This window comes from Lithobates pipiens, unplaced genomic scaffold (genome assembly GCF_037356315.1).
Source record: "Lithobates pipiens isolate NorthernLeopardFrog02 unplaced genomic scaffold, aLitPip1_a1.2 Scaffold_10, whole genome shotgun sequence".
Classification (NCBI taxonomy): Eukaryota; Metazoa; Chordata; class Amphibia; order Anura; family Ranidae; genus Lithobates; species Lithobates pipiens.
The window spans coordinates 6,979,597-6,994,774 of NW_027507686.1; the positions used below are offsets into that span (position 1 = coordinate 6,979,597).

Here is a 15,178-nt window from a genome sequence, read left to right on the forward strand (position 1 = left end):
AGGAAGTAACTGAAGAAATGTTAGGAAGGTACATTATCTTTACTTGTTTTTATACTTTTTTTTTTTTTTAACATTTCTTCAGTTACTTCCTGTTTTTTTGCCCAGGCAAATGATGTCATACATCCCAGCAGTATTCAGGAGGGGCTTTCTCAGCTAGGCAGTCTGCATGAAGGCAGGTGTTTTTTTTTTTTTATATTCCTTAATTTTTGTCTACTGCTTTCTAGCTTAGGCCAAAATGTCATCATACATCCCAGGAGTCTTCAGGAAAGGAGGAGGGGCTTTCTTAGCTAAGCACACCTCCCTCCCTGTATGCCTGAGCTGAGGGCAGATGATTATTTAAAAAAAACAAAAAAAAAAAACTCAGGCATACAGGCAGGAGGGGCGGGGGGTGTGCTTAGCTGAGAAAGCCCCTCCTCCTTTCCTGAAGACTCCTGGGATGTATGAAACCAGGAAGTAACTGAAGAAATGTTAAAGAAGAAATGTTAAAAAAAAAAAAAAAAAAAAAAAAAAAAAGTATAAAACAAGTAAATATAATCTCCCTTCCTATCTATCTAATAATACTAGCAACATAAGGATTAAAAATAATGTTGATTGGGAGAGAAGTTCAGTTTTTAATTTATTTGGGTTCGCTTGACCCATACGAACTATTTGAAGTAGGGATGTACCGATCCTGATATCGGTATCTGCGCTGAGGCCGACTATTCGTGAAAATGTTCCCGAAACCGATACTTTTGCGGGGCGATTTGCAGCCATACAAAATGAAAGGGGGGGGGGGGGCAAATCGCACTGCAGAGCGGCTTAACCAGTCCGGGGATTTGAAATTCCCCACCCCCCATGGCTTTCTCTATTTCACTACAGGGATTCTAATAGGTCAGCACACAGTCATGTGGATGGCACTGACCAATCAGAAGCCGTCAAGCCCGTACTGTCAGCAATGCGAGGAGAGGAAGCCACAGGCATTTCAAATCCTTGGACCACTGAATTGGCTTCTCTGCGTTTTGGCAGCGGGCCTGGGGGGGTGGGGGCTGGGGCTGTTGGAGAGGAAGGAGCCCAAGCCACAGATGTCCACAGTTGGATTGGGAGCCGCAGCTGGAGGAACTCGTCATGCAGGAACCTTTCCTGCACCGCTCCCATGTGAACGGTAACAAAATCGCTGTGACAAGCCCGGCTTCACACAGGAGGTGTACAGAAAACCGCATGTGATTGAGAGAGGAATCGCACCACATTCCTATTAAAATCACATGCAGTTCTTTGCCGTGTGTGATTTGCACCCATTCATTTTGTATGGATGCAAATTATTGGTACTCGGTATCGGCGAGTACTTGACCGAAAGTATTTGTTGATTTAAAAAAAAAAAGTGTAGCGGTGCATCCCTAGCTGAAAGTTAACTAAAAAGCCAGAATTCTGCTTTAAGGTGAGGGAGCTCCTCGGGGGCGGGGACAAGACTCATCTCTGCACAGGCTTCCCTCACTGTAATTATTTTGCTGCAGAGCCTATTTAAGAAGTTTTGATTAATCAGTCACATTTGTAGCATTCATATCGATTCTGGTTTTTTAAAAGAAACCCGTCCTGGGAGGAGAACTCTGCCGGCTGCCATTGCTGATCACCTACTCCTGAAAATTCTGCCTGTTATGCAGACCCTCCCCCCCCCCCCCATTGGTTTGAGTGACAAAACAAGCATGCTAATGGGGGCGTCCGGCTGTCCTGATCTGCAAACTTGCCGGGGGGGGGGGGGGGGGGGGGTGTGTCAGTCAGAAAATCCCAGAGCATTAGCCTCGTAATTTGCAAACCATAATTTATTTTTAAGCAATGGCAGCCGCTCTTTTACTCCAATGACGGCTCGGCTTTAAGTTTTTTTTGTATCATTTTGCTGGTTTAGTTGTAGAATTCCATCTCTTAGTGTTAGCTATCATTATATCAGTAATTAATGCTTTGTAATTAATACATCTTTACACAGTCCTGCTAATAATAAAAAAAAAAATCAATACATCATCGGGGGTGTTTGTTTCGTGTTTTGTTGCCTAGATAGTAGAGCTGCACAATTAAGAATCGAGATCGCGATTTTAAAGCATTTTCCCAATTTCTGCTCAAGGACAGCTAACAAAAAAACAGGCAAAGTCTGCAAAGTTTCAGAACATTCCTCATCTGCTGAGCGAACTATAAACATTGCAACATTTTGGATCAAAAGGAATGAACTTCTGTCTGTAAATTAGTAAAAGTTCACCTAAAGGACTAAACCTTTTTCTGACACTTTGTTTAAACCAGGGATATGCAATTAGCGGACCTCCAGTTGTTGCAGAACTACAAGTCCCATGAGGCATAGCAAGACTGACAGCCACAAGCATGAGACCCAGAGGCACGATGGGACTTTGGGACTTGTAGTTTTGCAACAGCTGGAGGTCCACTAATTGCATATCCCTGGTTTAAATCATTCGTTTGTGCTAGAAAATTACCTAGAACCCCCAAACATTATTATAAAAAAATATATAAAATTTATTTTTTTAAGCAGAGACCTTAGAGAATAAAATGGTGGTTGTTGCAATATTTTATGTCACGCTGTATGTGCGGAGTGGTCTTTCAAATGCAATTTTTTTTTCTTTGGGAAAGAAAAATACACATTATTTTTTTTTTTTCAATAAAGTTAGCCTTCTATTTTTGTATAATGTGAAAGATGACGTTATGCCACAAGAATCGTGATCTTTATTCTAAGCAAAAAAAAAGAAAATCATGATTCAAATTCTTTTCTAGAATGCTGCAGCTCTACTAGACAGCTGGACTACAGCCTGAGGGCTCAGTTCATAAAAACTGCTTTTTTTTTTTTTTTTTTTTTTAGCAATTCACAAAAAAAAAAAAATAAAAAAAAAAAAAGCTACTCTAACACTGCATGCACTATTTCTTGAAGCGATGCAGGGGAGAATAAATGCATCAGCCGCTGCTGCAATAAAGTGAAAGCCATAGGGGTGTGTGTGTGTGTGTGTGTGTGTGTGTGTGTGTGTGTGTGTATATATATATATATATATATGTGTGTGTGTATATGTGTATATATATAAATTTATTTTAGTAGGTATACCCAATACCAATCTTTCCAAAGTAAAAATAAATACATCTGCAGGTAATATAAAGGATGCATGGACAAACAAAACACTGGTTTGGGAGCGGCACCCCCAGTTCTTTGGTGCAGGACATCGGGAAGCTGACAGCTCTTCCGGGGCTCAGCTGGTGGCTCACCCAATGACATTGCGTGCCCCCACCTTCTCTCAAAGAAGGATTTGCCCCTTGGGATGAGCGATGTGCATATCCTAGGAGGCAAACTACTTGTCGCTCACCTAGGCGTGGGGGGGGGGGGCTCCTTTATTTACAAAAAAAATGCCGTTTGAACATTGGAGGGGTGCAGAGTAAGGAAGTTCAAATTGAGGGTGAAGATCAACTTTAATAAAGGGCATTGGCCATGACTGGCACTTCCAATGCTCTCATTGTGTGACTGCCAGAAGCTGCGGCACTTCCAAGGCGGGCATCTCTGTGCAGGCTGACGGACGAGGACAAACATGGAAGCCCCACCAGCAGACTGCCCAGTCATAGTGTGTAAGCAGATTGGATTCAACTTGTCTCCTCCCAAGCCACGCCCCTCTTTCTGCATGGTGCTGCTACTACTGTAGTAGAGAACTAGGACCCCATACACAGTATATAACTTTTATCGTCCGATTTCCTTTCAATTTTACCAAAACCATGTAATGTAAGGGCCGGCCTGATTGCATACAAACTGAAAGGCTTAAGGTTTGACCTCCATATTATATGGTTTTGGTAAATCTGAAGTGGGGAAAAAAAAAAAAAAAATCACGGAAAATAGTATAGTTTGTATCCAGCTTAGCAGTGCTATTGGCCAATGGGAGCTTATGCTGTAGCAGCAGGTTCTCTATTAAACCACTTTTTCGTGGTTTAACCACTTGTGGACCGGCCACCGCAGTTTTACTGTGGCAGAAAAACACGGCTGGGCGAAACGTTATGTAACGCCGCTTCGCCCTGTGGCCACTAGGGGCGCTCTCCCCCCTGGAGCCGATGCAAATGCCCGGCGATCACGGCCAGGCTCTTGCGATCGCTCGGGGCACACGGAAATCCGAGATCTGTATGTGTAAACACAGTTTCCGGTTCTCTGAGGGGAGAAGAGAGAGATCGTCTGTTCATACAGAGTATGAACAGCGATCTCTCATCTTCTATAGTTGGTCCCATCCCCCGTTCAGTTAGAACACAAAGAGGGAACACAGTTAACCCCTTTCCTGCCAGTGACATTTCTACAGTAATCAATGCATTTTTATAGCACTGATCACTGTATAAATGCCAATGGTCCCAAAAAATGTGTCAAAAGTATGAGAGGTGTCCGCTGTAATGGTGCAGTCCTGGTAAAAATTGTAGCTGGCCGCCATTACTAGTAATGGAAAAAGTTAATAATAAAAATGCCATAAATCTATCCCCCTATTTTGTAGACGTGATAAATTTTGCGCAAACAAATCAATATAAACTTATTGCGTTTGTGTTTTTTTTTACCAAAAATATGTAGAAGAATACATATCGGCCTAACGTGAGGAACAAAAACATTTTTTTATATCTTTTTGGGGGATATTTATTATAAAACGTAAAAAAAAATATTGCTTTTTTTTTTTTTTTTTTTAACCAAAATTATGTAGAAGAATACATATCGGCCTAAAGTGGGGGAAAAAAAGTTTCTTTTTTTTATATATATTTTTGGGGGGGATATTTATTATAGCAAAAAAAATGTTTTTTTCAAAATTGTCGCTTTTTTTCTTATTTATAGCGCAAAAAATAAAAACCGCGGAGGTGATCAAATACCACCAAAAGAAAATTCAATTTGTGGGGGGAAAAAAAAAAGGATGTAAATTTTGGTTTGGGTACAACTTCGCAATTGTCAGTTAAAGCGACGCAGTGCCGAATTGCAAAAAGTGCTCTTGGTCAGGAAGGGGGTAAAATCTTCCGGGGCTGAAGCAGTTAAAAAAAAAAGAAAAAAAAAATTTCATGGTTTAACTTATAAAAATGGTCAGGAATCCAATTCCTTGTAAGGCTAGATTGGAACTTTAGATAAATCATAAAACATCTGGATTGTCCGATAAAAATCTTTGTTTACTGAAAGCCGCTCCAACAAACAAAAAAAACTTTAAAAATTCCATTGTTATAGAAAACACTGTTTCTGGTAGATTTGTATGAATTCTCCGACATTCTGGTTACATCTGAATGAAGAAAGAATTTCCATGCTGTGGTCAGCAGCCGGGAGCGGTCCGATGTACGAGGAGCGTGGCGAACGCTCAGAGGAAGTTCAGGTAATCACGAGGAGTCTGGATCCAGGATGGAAACGCCTGCTCTCGTAATTGCTTCCAGGCTTGGTGGTAAGACACAGCAGCTTCCTTATAATCCCGATACGTATTCAATTCCCGAGACCTGCAGAAAGAAAAAAAAACGCGCAGATGTGAGGCTCTTGTACGCCATCGTACTGTTTATGTGTACAAAGTGGCCCCGAGTTCAAAAAGGAAGATTTTTCTGTCTTATAGGGAAGATCTAGCAATACCCATTGGGCCCAAGCGGTTCCCCTAAGGCAGGGATCCTCAAACTACGGCCCTCCAGCTGTTGCAAAACTACACATCCCATGAGGCATTGTAAGACTCTGACATTCACAGACATGGCTAGGCATGATGGGAATTGTAGTTCCTGAACAACTGGAGGGCCATAGTTTGAAGACACATGCCCTAAGATATTTACCGCTAGCCTTGAGTTCCTCCTGAACAATAAGCATGCATCTCCTGTACCCAGAGTCTTACAGGGTAACGTCATCTATGGCGGCCTCCGACCGCCGCCCTCATCAAACTTGGAGGGAGATTTGGCGAATTCACTACTGTGTTGCTCACAGTTCTCCTTGCTGGAAGCTGTACCCGAGGGACCTGCAGTGCAAGGATCTCCCTGCTTCTGTTTCATGTATTCTTTGCTTCCTACACCTCCCCTGCTGCTTTTTGAACCTTTCCCCACCAGTACTAAGGCCTGCAGCTTTGACAGACAGGAAGAAAAGCCCTGCTTCCACCAAGATGGCCGCACCCACGCAGACGTAGTGCAGATCAAGGCATTGCAAGTCATTAACAGGGAAAAAAATGTGGCTGCTTTTGTTTCTGTTATAAAATTTTGCAAATAAGTACATGGGGCGGCACAGTGGTGTAGTGGTTAGCACTCTCACCTAGCAGTAAAAAGGGTCGCTGGTTTGAATCCCAACCACGACACTACCTGCCTGGAGTTTGCATGTTCTCCCTGTGCCTGTGTGGGTTTCCTCCGGGTACTCCGGTTTCCTCCCACACTCCAAAGACATGCAGGTAGGTTAATTGCCTTCTGTCCAAAATTGGCCCCAATATATGAACGGGGACCTTGGACTGTGGGCTCCTTGAGGGTAGGGACCGATGTGAGTGTGCAATGTACAGGGATAGGGACAATTGTAGACACTCACTCAGGTTGAACTGGATGGACTGGTGTCTTTATTCAACCTTACTAACTATGTAACTACATTTTTTTTTTTCACTGATGGGTCGGCGCTGATGCTCAGTGAAAATGCTGTACTCCCAGATCAACTCTCCTTTCCTCACACGCTGTCTCTGTGTGAAGAAAGGAGAGCCAATGACCAGCACAGGCTGCTTATAGTGTGACGGCTGTGATTGGCCCTCCCCCTCTTGTTCTGGGCCAATGTTGCCCAGTCCCACCGGTTTGGGGTGGGGGAATGGTGATCCCAGTCTTAGTAAAGAGTGGATGACGCACCTCTTCACAAATGTGATCGGCTGTGTCATAGTTATTAAGGTTGAATAAAGACACCAGTCCATCCAGTTCAACGTGAATGTCTACAATTACCATCCCTGTACATTGTATCTCATTAAGATGCTCCAACCACGGAAGTGCCGGTGATGTATCATATAGTATCCCCTATCACATAGTGTCCGCCCTTTACTGCGCTTGTACAGTACGGAGGAAAAGGAGAAGCCAAACATCTCCGAAGAGAAGTCCAGGTTGAAGCCCCACCATCCAAGCGGACATAGAGTCAGAATAAAATATAGCGTAGCGAAGCCGCCAGGGGCCCTGTTACTATGAGCAACCCTATGTCCACTTGTATGGTGGGGCTTCAACCTGGACGCAGGCGCCGCTCTTCTTCAGAGACTTTCGGAGTCTCCTTCTCCTCCGTCCTGCGCAAGCGCTGCGCCGTACACTATTCGATAGACGGACGCTTTTTGACAGAACATCAGTAATTGCCTCTCCTCACACTGACAGAACGGAGAGCCAATCAGCAGCATTTCCTCAAAGGGGAGACCAGTACTGATCATCAGTCCAGCCCCAACAGTGTCACCAATTTGTGCCCATCAGTGAGGCCAGTCAGTGCTGCATATTAGTGCCTCCACATCAGTGCTGCCAAAAAATTTTACTTATTTACAACATTTTCTAACCAGAAACGAAGGCTGCATTCGCACCCGAGCGTTTTCAGCTCGTGAAACGCTCATCTCAAAAGTTCCAAAACGCCCCACAAGCAAAAACGCCATTCATTTAAATGGCCCCTGTTCACATCTGAGCGTTCTGTCTCCTGAAGCAAAATGCCTGAAGCTCTAAAAAGTACATGAGCTTCTTTTTTTTTTTTTAGGCAGATTTTCAGGCTTTTTATTACATTGGTCACTTTTGGACCTCAAAACGCCAAAAAAAAAAAAAAAAAAACGCCTGCGATAGGCTGCATTCACACCCGAGCGTAATGCCAGCTATACACGGTTTGAATTTCGAAAAGAATTTTCAAAAATTGTATCTAAGAATTTTCGTACGAATTTCGCACCATTCATGGGCTGCAGCAACGGACGATTTTCAAATTTGAGGAATCGGACATGTTGGAATTTATTTTTTTTTGAAAAACAAACTATTTTCTAATCAATGATGGGAGAATCGTGCGAGAAATGTAATAAGAAAAAAAAAAATGCGCATGTGCAAGAAAAGAAAGTTTACGGAGAGAAAAGAAGATTCCCGGAACATTCTTTTCTGTAGCAACATGGAGGTGAAATTGAAGGCTCGGGCGGCCGAATTTGGAAAAATCAATGGTGGCACCACCGGATCACAAAAACAAAGAACGTTCTGATTTTAAAAAGATAATTCGTTCGAAATTTGACCATGTATGGACTTCATAAGAAAACGTTTTTTTTTTCCTCCCCAAAATTTTAGCAAAAAATAAAAACCCCCAGAGGTGAGTAAATACCACCAAAAGAAAGCTATTTGTGGGGGGGAAAAAAATAATAAAAAAATTCATATGGATACAGTGTTGCAGCACCGCGCAATTTGTCATTCAAAGTGTTACAGCGATGAAAGCTGAAAATTGGCCGGGGAAGTGCCCGGTAGGCAAGTGGTTAAACCACCTCTCAGGGATGAGCCTTAGTACCCAACCTGTGGCCCTCGAACCTCAGCAGTCTGTGGTGGGAACATTGATTAGGGTAATAGCATTGATCTCTTCTAGCCTCATGTAACATCTTCCCAGTTTCGTATTGTCTTCTGCAGCATCTTCCCACCAACAATGTATCCTGTCCTCACTCTCTGACCCCCAACATTGTATCCTGTCCTCACTCTCTGACCCCCAACATTGTATCCTGTCCTCACTCTCTGACCCCCAACATTGTATCCTGTCCTCACTCTCTGACCGCCAACAATGTATCCCGTCCTCACTCTCTGACCGCCAACATTGTATCTTGTCCTCACTCTCTGACCGCCACTATTGTATCCTGTCCTCACTCTCTGACCTCCAACATTGTATCCTGTCCTCACTCTCTGACCGCCACTATTGTATCCTGTCCTCACTCTCTGACCTCCAACATTGTATCCTGTCCTCACTCTCTGACCGCCAACATTGTATCCTGTCCTCACTCTCTGACCGCCAACATTGTATCCTGTCCTCACTCTCTGACCGCCAACATTGTATCCTGTCCTCACTCTCTGACCGCCAACATTGTATCCTGTCCTCACTCTCTGACCGCCAACAATGTATCCTGTCCTCACTCTCTGACCGCCAACAATGTATCCTGTCCTCACTCTCTGACCGCCAACAATGTATCCTGTCCTCACTCTCTGACCGCCAACAATGTATCCTGTCCTCACTCTCTGACCGCCAACAATGTATCCCGTCCTCACTCTCTGACCGCCAACAATGTATTCTGTCCTCACTCTGACCGCCAACAATGTATCCTGTCCTCACTCTGACCGCCAACAATGTATCCTGTCCTCACTCTCTGACCGCCAACAATGTATCCTGTCCTCACTCTGACCGCCAACAATGTATCCTGTCCCCACTCTCTGACCTCCAACAATGTATCCTGTCCTCACTCTCTGACCGCCAACAATGTATCCTGTCCTCACTCTCTGACCGCCAACAATGTATCCTGTCCTCACTCTCTGACCGCCAACAATGTATCCTGTCCTCACTCTCTGACCTCCAACAATGTATCCTGTCCTCACTCTCTGACCGCCAACAATGTATCCCGTCATCACTCTCTGACCCCCAACATTGTACCCTGTCCTCACTCTCTGACCGCCACTATTGTATCCTGTCCTCACTCTCTGACCTCCAACAATGTATCCTGTCCTCACTCTGACCGCCAACAATGTATCCTGTCCTCACTCTGACCGCCAACAATGTATCCCGTCCTCACTCTCTGACCGCCAACATTGTACCCTGTCCTCACTCTCTGACCGCCACTATTGTATCCTGTCCTCACTCTCTGACCTCCAACAATGTATCCTGTCCTCACTCTCTGACCACCAACAATGTATCCTGTCCTCACTCTCTGACCTCCAACAATGTATCCTGTCCTCACTCTCTGACCTCCAACAATGTATCCTGTCCTCACTCTCTGACCGCCAACAATGTATCCTGTCCTCACTCTGACCGCCAACAATGTATCCTGTCCTCACTCTCTGACCACCAACAATGTATCCTGTCCTCACTCTCTGACCTCCAACAATGTATCCTGTCCTCACTCTCTGACCCCCAACATTGTATCCTGTCCTCACTCTCTGACCCCCAACATTGTATCCTGTCCTCACTCTCTGACCGCCAACAATGTATCCCGTCCTCACTCTCTGACCGCCAACATTGTATCTTGTCCTCACTCTCTGACCGCCACTATTGTATCCTGTCCTCACTCTCTGACCGCCAACATTGTATCCTGTCCTCACTCTCTGACCGCCAACATTGTATCCTGTCCTCACTCTCTGACCGCCAACATTGTATCCTGTCCTCACTCTCTGACCGCCAACATTGTATCCTGTCCTCACTCTCTGACCGCCAACATTGTATCCTGTCCTCACTCTCTGACCGCCAACAATGTATCCTGTCCTCACTCTCTGACCGCCAACATTGTATCCTGTCCTCACTCTCTGACCGCCAACAATGTATCCTGTCCTCACTCTCTGACCGCCAACAATGTATCCTGTCCTCACTCTCTGACCACCAACAATGTATCCTGTCCTCACTCTCTGACCGCCAACAATGTATCCTGTCCTCACTCTCTGACCACCAACAATGTATCCCGTCCTCATTCTCTGACCGCCAACAATGTATCCCGTCCTCACTCTCTGACCGCCAACAATGTATTCTGTCCTCACTCTGACCGCCAACAATGTATCCTGTCCTCACTCTGACCGCCAACAATGTATCCTGTCCTCACTCTCTGACCGCCAACAATGTATCCTGTCCTCACTCTGACCGCCAACAATGTATCCTGTCCCCACTCTCTGACCTCCAACAATGTATCCTGTCCTCACTCTCTGACCGCCAACAATGTATCCTGTCCTCACTCTCTGACCGCCAACAATGTATCCTGTCCTCACTCTCTGACCTCCAACAATGTATCCTGTCCTCACTCTCTGACCGCCAACAATGTATCCCGTCATCACTCTCTGACCCCCAACATTGTACCCTGTCCTCACTCTCTGACCGCCACTATTGTATCCTGTCCTCACTCTCTGACCTCCAACAATGTATCCTGTCCTCACTCTCTGACCACCAACAATGTATCCTGTCCTCACTCTCTGACCTCCAACAATGTATCCTGTCCTCACTCTCTGACCGCCAACAATGTATCCTGTCCTCACTCTGACCGCCAACAATGTATCCTGTCCTCACTCTCTGACCGCCAACAATGTATCCTGTCCTCACTCTCTGACCTCCAACAATGTATCCTGTCCTCACTCTCTGACCTCCAACATTGTATCCTGTCCTCACTCTCTGACCTCCAACAATGTATCCTGTCCTCACTCTCTGACCTCCAACATTGTATCCTGTCCTCACTCTCTGACCGCCAACATTGTATCCTGTCCTCACTCTCTGACCGCCAACATTGTATCCTGTCCTCACTCTCTGACCGCCAACATTGTATCCTGTCCTCACTCTCTGACCGCCAACATTGTATCCTGTCCTCACTCTCTGACCGCCAACATTGTATCCTGTCCTCACTCTCTGACCGCCAACATTGTATCCTGTCCTCACTCTCTGACCGCCAACATTGTATCCTGTCCTCACTCTCTGACCGCCAACATTGTATCCTGTCCTCACTCTCTGACCGCCAACAATGTATCCTGTCCTCACTCTCTGACCGCCAACAATGTATCCTGTCCTCACTCTCTGACCGCCAACAATGTATCCTGTCCTCACTCTCTGACCGCCAACAATGTATCCCGTCCTCACTCTCTGACCCTCATTTCCTCTATTAGATCTGCAGTCTCTGACACTCCTGTCCAGCATTACATAGACTGATTATTATGTGTGGCCCTTTGGTGATGTCAGGGGTGGCATTTGAGGGCCCCCCTTTAGTTCATAAGTTGACCACCACTGATATCCAAGGTCTACTTAGTGATGGACAAGTAAACATTGCACAGATGAAGACAAGGAGATCCCTTCTATTATTACATGCTGCCATATAATGCTCACAGGAGATATATATATATATATATATATATATATATATATATATTTTTTTTTTTTTAAACCGTTTTTCTCCTTTAAGCCGAGCTACACAGTAAAATCCCGATTTCTCTTAATGCACAGTAGAGCCCCAAACTGGTGAGGAGGGAGCAGCACCAACCCCTCTTCTGCCAGAGGACGGTCCATTCATAAAAAGGCCTCTGTGGGAAAACACGACACTGGGCCTCGCAGACATTAGTCAGCTTTTCCTGGCCGTGCCGCCGGCTATGACTTCAGCTCCGTGTGTTTTTTTTTTCTATTATAGAACGATGCCAAGCACTGGGGCGTGGCGTTTACGAGTCCCCAAAGCTCCATCCTAGAGAGGCACCGTCACCGTCCGCTGCCCAGGATAATCCTCTTACACGAAGCGACATGGGGGATCCTGAGCCACGGCGATGTATACAGCCAATCGCCAGCTCCCGTCACACGTCAATTCCGCCATGTCTGTGTGTTGCGGGCAAAGCAGCGGGTTCCCAGCCTCCGGCTCCAACACTTTCACCATATTGGGGTTGATTTATTAGAAATGGAGTTGTGTGCTTTGCTTTCGGCCCATGCTACTTCCCCGACAAATGGAAGGCCGACACCCCGGGGTGGACCGAGGAGGATTGGGAGGACTCTGTGGAGAACTAGATTACTACAATGATTTCTGCCAAGGACCGCTTCAGCTAAAAGTCCTACATAGAGCTTACTACACCCCCGCTCAGATTGGCCAGTATGTACTCAAAGGTGAACCCCTCCCCCCGTGCTCAAGGTGCCAGTCCTCTCCTGGTACTTTCTTCCATATGGTATGGATGTGCCCCCGCAACCGTCCACTTTGGGAGAAGGTGATTGAAGTTCTGAATGACTTTGGAGACTGGTCCCTTGGGCAGGATCCGGCCTTGGCACTGCTTGGCACCACGGAGGATATTGAGGCCATCCTATCCTATAAAACTATTTCTTTTTTATACTTTGCTATTATGCTAGAAGAGAAATCGTTCTCAGATGGAAGAAACCTACCCCACCAACCGTTAACACTTGGATAGCTGCAGTTAACTTCTTCCTGCCACTATATAAATAGACCTATGAGAGCAAGAATTGCCCAAAAAAAAAACTTGACAAGGTTTGGTCGCAATGAGTCGATTCATACAACTCGAATTCTCATGGTACCCCGTGATTGTCCTATATGATAATCCTGTTAGTATCCCCCCCCCCCCCCCCGGCCACTCCCTCTTCCCTCCCTTCTTTTCACCCCTCCCCCTTTGCCAGCCCCCCCCCCCCCGCTCCCTTTTTTCACCCTCCTCTTTCCCAGCCCCCCTCTGCTCCCTCCTTTCTCCATTTTCACCCCTCCCCCTTTGCCAGGCCCCCCCCGCTCCCTTTTTTCACCCCCCTGCTCCCTCCTCCCCTCTTTTCACCTCTTTCCAAGGCCCCCTCTGCTCACTCCTCCCTTTTCACCATCCCCAATCCTTTTCACCCCTCTCTCATTCCAAGGCGCCCCCCCCCCCACTCCATGCTTCCTTTTCACCCCTCCGTTTCCCAGGCCCGCCACCCCCACATGCTCCTTCCTTCCCTTCTTTTCACCCCCTCCCTCATCAGTGAACATCAGCGCAGCCTCATCAGCACCCATCAGTGCAGCCTTATCAGGTGAACCTCATCAGCGAACATCAGTGTCGCCTCATCAGCGCAGCCTCATCAGTGTAGCCTTATCAGGTCAACTTCATCAGCGCCCATCCGGGAAAGAGAAAAATTACTTACTTGCAAAATTTTATAAACCAAAACTAAGAAATTTTTTATATTTTTTTCCAAATGTTTGATCTTTTTTCAATTTATTTAGCAAAAAATGTAAAACTCAAGAAAGCTCCATTTGTGTGAAAAAAAAAAAGTCATGTGTACAGCGTTGCATGACCGCGCAATTGTCATTCAAAGTGTGGCATCGTTGAAAGCAGAAAGTTGGTCTGGGCAGGAAGGGGATAAAAGTGCCCGGTAAGCAAGTGGTTAATGTCCAGAGAAATCTGATGCACTACAAATTTTGTGACGCACAACACACTACGGGTGGCACTGCTGTGCGTTGCCTTCATGCATTGGGGTGCCATTCAAAATGAACGGTGCCGCAACGCCACGCGTTACCCCCAGCACAAGCATGTGATCGGGGCTCTACATAAAAGAACGGCGTCTCATCATCTTGTGTTATGATGATTGTTCACATATCAGAACGCACGCTAGGCGGACCCGGCAGATGGTTTCCAGGCCCTGTGGGCCGATTCCTGCCAGCAAGTGACATAATGACAGGTTACATGAGGCCAATCGAATGCTCCCGGCCTTTATATTCCACTGAAACAAAGAATAAAACTTCTATATGATCCGCCCAGTGCGTGGAACGGATGACGTGGAACTCCAGCGGCCAATTTGTTGCACCCTTTGAGATTAGAAGCGGACAGTTAAATCCCATTGGCCAGAGAACAAGAGAGCCGCCGTTGTGAGGCCAGGCTGACGCTTCCCATCAGTAACAGAGAATAAAGACATCCATATGATTCCCTGTATATGTACAAAAGGACCTTTATTAGCAGCGAGACATTCCCATTAAAGCTGAACTCCGGGCAGATAGAAGAGGCACAAATTAACCACGTGCCTTCCGGGCACTCCTCCCCCCGCCGCCTTCCTACCCAGGCCAAATTTTTAGCTTTCAGCACTGTCACACTTTGAATGACAATTACGCGGTCATGTAACATTCCCATCACCTAATCTTTGGAAGAATATAAAGGGAGGAAGGAGGGAGGAAGGGAAGGGAGGGAGGAAAGGAAGGGAGGAAAGGAAGGGAGGAAGGAAGGAAGGGAAGGGAAGGGAAGGGAAGGAAGGAGGGAAGGAAGGAGGGAAGGAGGTTGTGCTTTGTGTCCCGGGGGACTCAGAGAAGAAGGATAAAAGGTGAGAATAAAATCCTTACGATGAGCTTTGTGTTCCGGTTATATCTAAAATGTGCAACACCTGAAAATCCCCATCAATTCCTCAATGCAAAAAGCAGAAGTTCTGCAATCAGGAAAAAAACATCCACAATCCACAGAAAGAAGTTGTAGAGAGGAGTGTAGGGAGGAGTGTAGGGGGAACGTAAGGAGAAGTGTAGGGAGGAGTGCAGGGAGGAGTGCAGGGAGGAGTGCAGGGAGGAGTGCAGGGAGAAGAGTAGGAAAG

At 46.0% G+C, this 15,178-nt stretch overlaps 1 protein-coding gene across 1 annotated transcript in view; it reads right to left on the reverse strand.

Moving 5' to 3' along the window:
• Positions 1-4,704: 4,704 nt before the first annotated feature.
• The window catches only part of ADAT1 (adenosine deaminase tRNA specific 1), a 34,030-nt gene continuing 23,556 nt past the window's right edge, over positions 4,705-15,178 (reverse strand). Inside the window, 1 exon segment of the mRNA XM_077451364.1 lies at positions 4,705-5,448. Within this exon segment, the coding sequence (XP_077307490.1) occupies positions 5,316-5,448 (133 nt within the window). The 3' untranslated portion in view covers positions 4,705-5,315.